Source organism: Notothenia coriiceps, unplaced genomic scaffold (genome assembly GCF_000735185.1).
Source record: "Notothenia coriiceps isolate Sejong01 unplaced genomic scaffold, NC01 NC01_scaffold00010845, whole genome shotgun sequence".
Taxonomy (NCBI): domain Eukaryota; kingdom Metazoa; phylum Chordata; class Actinopteri; order Perciformes; family Nototheniidae; genus Notothenia; species Notothenia coriiceps.
Window position 1 is genome coordinate 1 of NW_011343546.1, and position 2,791 is coordinate 2,791.

Sequence of the window (2,791 nt, forward strand, 5' to 3'; positions counted from 1 at the left end):
TCTCTCTATGACAGTGTTTATGTGTGTGTGTTTGAGTGTGTGTGTGTGTGTGTGTGTGTGTGTGTGTGTGTGTGTTCTTGTGTGTGTGTGTGTTTTTATAGCGGTTTGAAACAGGGTATGGACTGAGGGGGATTGTTACACAACAGAAGATTAGTAGATGGCTTTTTTGGGCGCCCCCCCCTGCCTGTATGCCAGCAGTCAGTATTCAGGATTTAATGTTATTAGGCTGTGCTAATTGGCTCTAAATCTTGATACCCATTAAATAGTCAAGTTTCTTTGAGATCTGAGAATGTTTAACAGTTTATTTTGTTGTATAATTATGTTGTAATTCAATCCATAACTACAAATTATATTTTAATTCCCTAACTTGCCTTAAAGCATGGTAAACTTGCAGTAGAGGGAGGGGATGTTGTGATGTAAGCTAAGATTAAACTTTGTCATGGGTGGGTGGCAGAGGAGGTTCACACACACACACACACACACACACACACACACACACACACACACACACACGCACGCACGCACGCACGCACGCACGCACGCACGCACGCACGCACACACACACACACACACACACACACACACATTGTCCAACACCAAGTATATAAGATAAGATAGATTTTTCAGCATTTTCAACATAATTAATATTTTCAGCAATACAAAAAGGAAAAACACATGATAAACACACATTTTTGCTTGGTCTGTTGTCTTTCTAAATAAATATTTGAATGAAGGAATTACAATTGAACATGTCTTTTATTTATCTTAACCTAAACCACACCAGCTAGATCTGTATAGGTTTATTAAGCAATACTATTTTTGCAGCTTCAGCGAGAGCTACTGACCAAAAAGGACCCATGTGTCATGCTATGCTCACAGTACTCACTGTCTGCTTTTGTCTTTGTATCTTATGAGCAGCCGTTGTGTATCGAGGAGACACGTTTCAGTACGTGGTGCCGCGGCCTGGCTTCAGGCGAACAGGTAGACCTGCTGGGCCAGAAGCTGTTTCTACTATTCAATATCTGTGTCCCACCATCAGTGAAATGTTTTCACATTCCCCAGTGATCTTTTATCATTGGGAAACAGTCACCCATCCAGCCACAGAGGAAGCATGCATCTTCAATCTCTCCATGTGTGCAACTTTCATATGAATATGTTGTTTGTTGTCAGGGCCATTTTTATTGTCGAACAGCTTGCTTGTGTTTCATCATTCCACCAACTTAGTTTGACCCCTAAACCTGCAGTCATGATTTATTTTATAATCAACTGTTATAAAGAAATGTAAAGAAGTATGTAATAAACATCATGTATCTTTATTGACATGAACAGGTGCTTCTGAAGTTGGCAGTGGGGATTACGGCCGTTACATCACAGACTCAGGAGACAAAGATGAAGATGGCTTTGACATTGATGACTCTGATTATGACATCTTTATTGAGGAGGTGGGTGATTGAAACCACAGCTTGACATGGATACCAATTTTAGGCACATCAATCATTATTAATCCTCTTCTTTTTTTCCTAGTTAAAGCCATTCCCAGGAATCAATAAAGACAACAGGAAGTCCCAGCTCCGTTCACGCCCTGATAGTCCATCTGGCCGTAACGTTGTTTATCGTATGAACACCATCGCTCCCCGCAACGTTACTGCTACGCCTGCTTCCTCCACCACCTCATCTATCTTCCCAGATTTCACAGATCTGGTTTTCTCATCCACCTCAGAGCCCAGGACCACCAGTTACACAAAAACCACGGCCCCACTGAGCACCACCAGGTAAGATTTAAAACCTTATTTTACCTTGATAATCGATTTTACTGAAGGGTTTACATTGATTATACTATTGATGTTCATCAGCAGCTGGAGGCCGTTATGGCCTCTCTTTTAAAGAAAGGATTTCCTTATGTTTCTTAATGTTTAAACAAAAAACAGTCTCCTCCCTAAGCTTGGATGTGGGACAGCACCTGACAGCGTGAGAGTCTGGGATGATGGAGATGGAGATCAACGGATTAATTTACATTATTATATTTGCTGTAGTCAGCTGCTGGTGGTGGGGATGGGTGATTGATATTAAAACACACACACACATTCACAAAGGTGTGTACTTCACACACACACACATACAAGCAATGTCCTAATGGTTTAGGGACCATGACATTCAAACAATTTACTTGAAGATGTGAAGGCATAATGTCATGCTCTGTGAGAGTGGATGCTTCTTCATGTCAGACTATTGGGAGTAAAGTTAAGAGGACTATTCATCAAATAAATCAAACAGCCATGTAGACACAATCACATTATCCAGACTTTTGTCTGTGACCTACAGACCTCACTGCTCACTCGCTGCATGTGAGCGGGCGGCTTGAGCGTCACACGCTATGTTAGCTGTCAACTGGTGTAAACTACTCCGATTAAATTAAGTGCCCTAAGTCCTGCTAGACTGCTCTGAGACACAGAGACAAAGCTACAAAGCCACACAGCAAGGGAGGTAATAATAGAAGGAACTTGTAAAGAAAAATGTCAATAAAAGTTACATGAAGCCAAATCAGATAAGGCGGTTAGACAGACAGACGGACAGACAACAACGAAGAGATGGAAAAACCTGGTTCCTTAGCGGGGGATAAAAGCGGGTTACGCTCGATTCTCATCAGACAGGATTAAGGACGGGATGCCAGCAGACCCCTTCCCTGCCTATGCACAGCCCTGATCAATGCACACACACACACACACACACACACACACACACACACACACACACACACACACACACACACACACACACACACACACACACA

At 42.2% G+C, this 2,791-nt stretch overlaps 1 protein-coding gene across 1 annotated transcript; it reads left to right on the forward strand.

The window, feature by feature from the left end:
• Positions 1 to 918: 918 nt before the first annotated feature.
• Positions 919 to 1,772, forward strand: LOC104946242 (pikachurin-like; the record flags this gene model as incomplete). Its single annotated transcript, XM_010772022.1, has 3 exons — positions 919 to 981; positions 1,330 to 1,442; positions 1,525 to 1,772. Coding segments are annotated over 3 exons (424 nt in total), but the record flags the coding sequence as incomplete, so codon positions are not given.
• Positions 1,773 to 2,791: the final 1,019 nt, after the last annotated feature.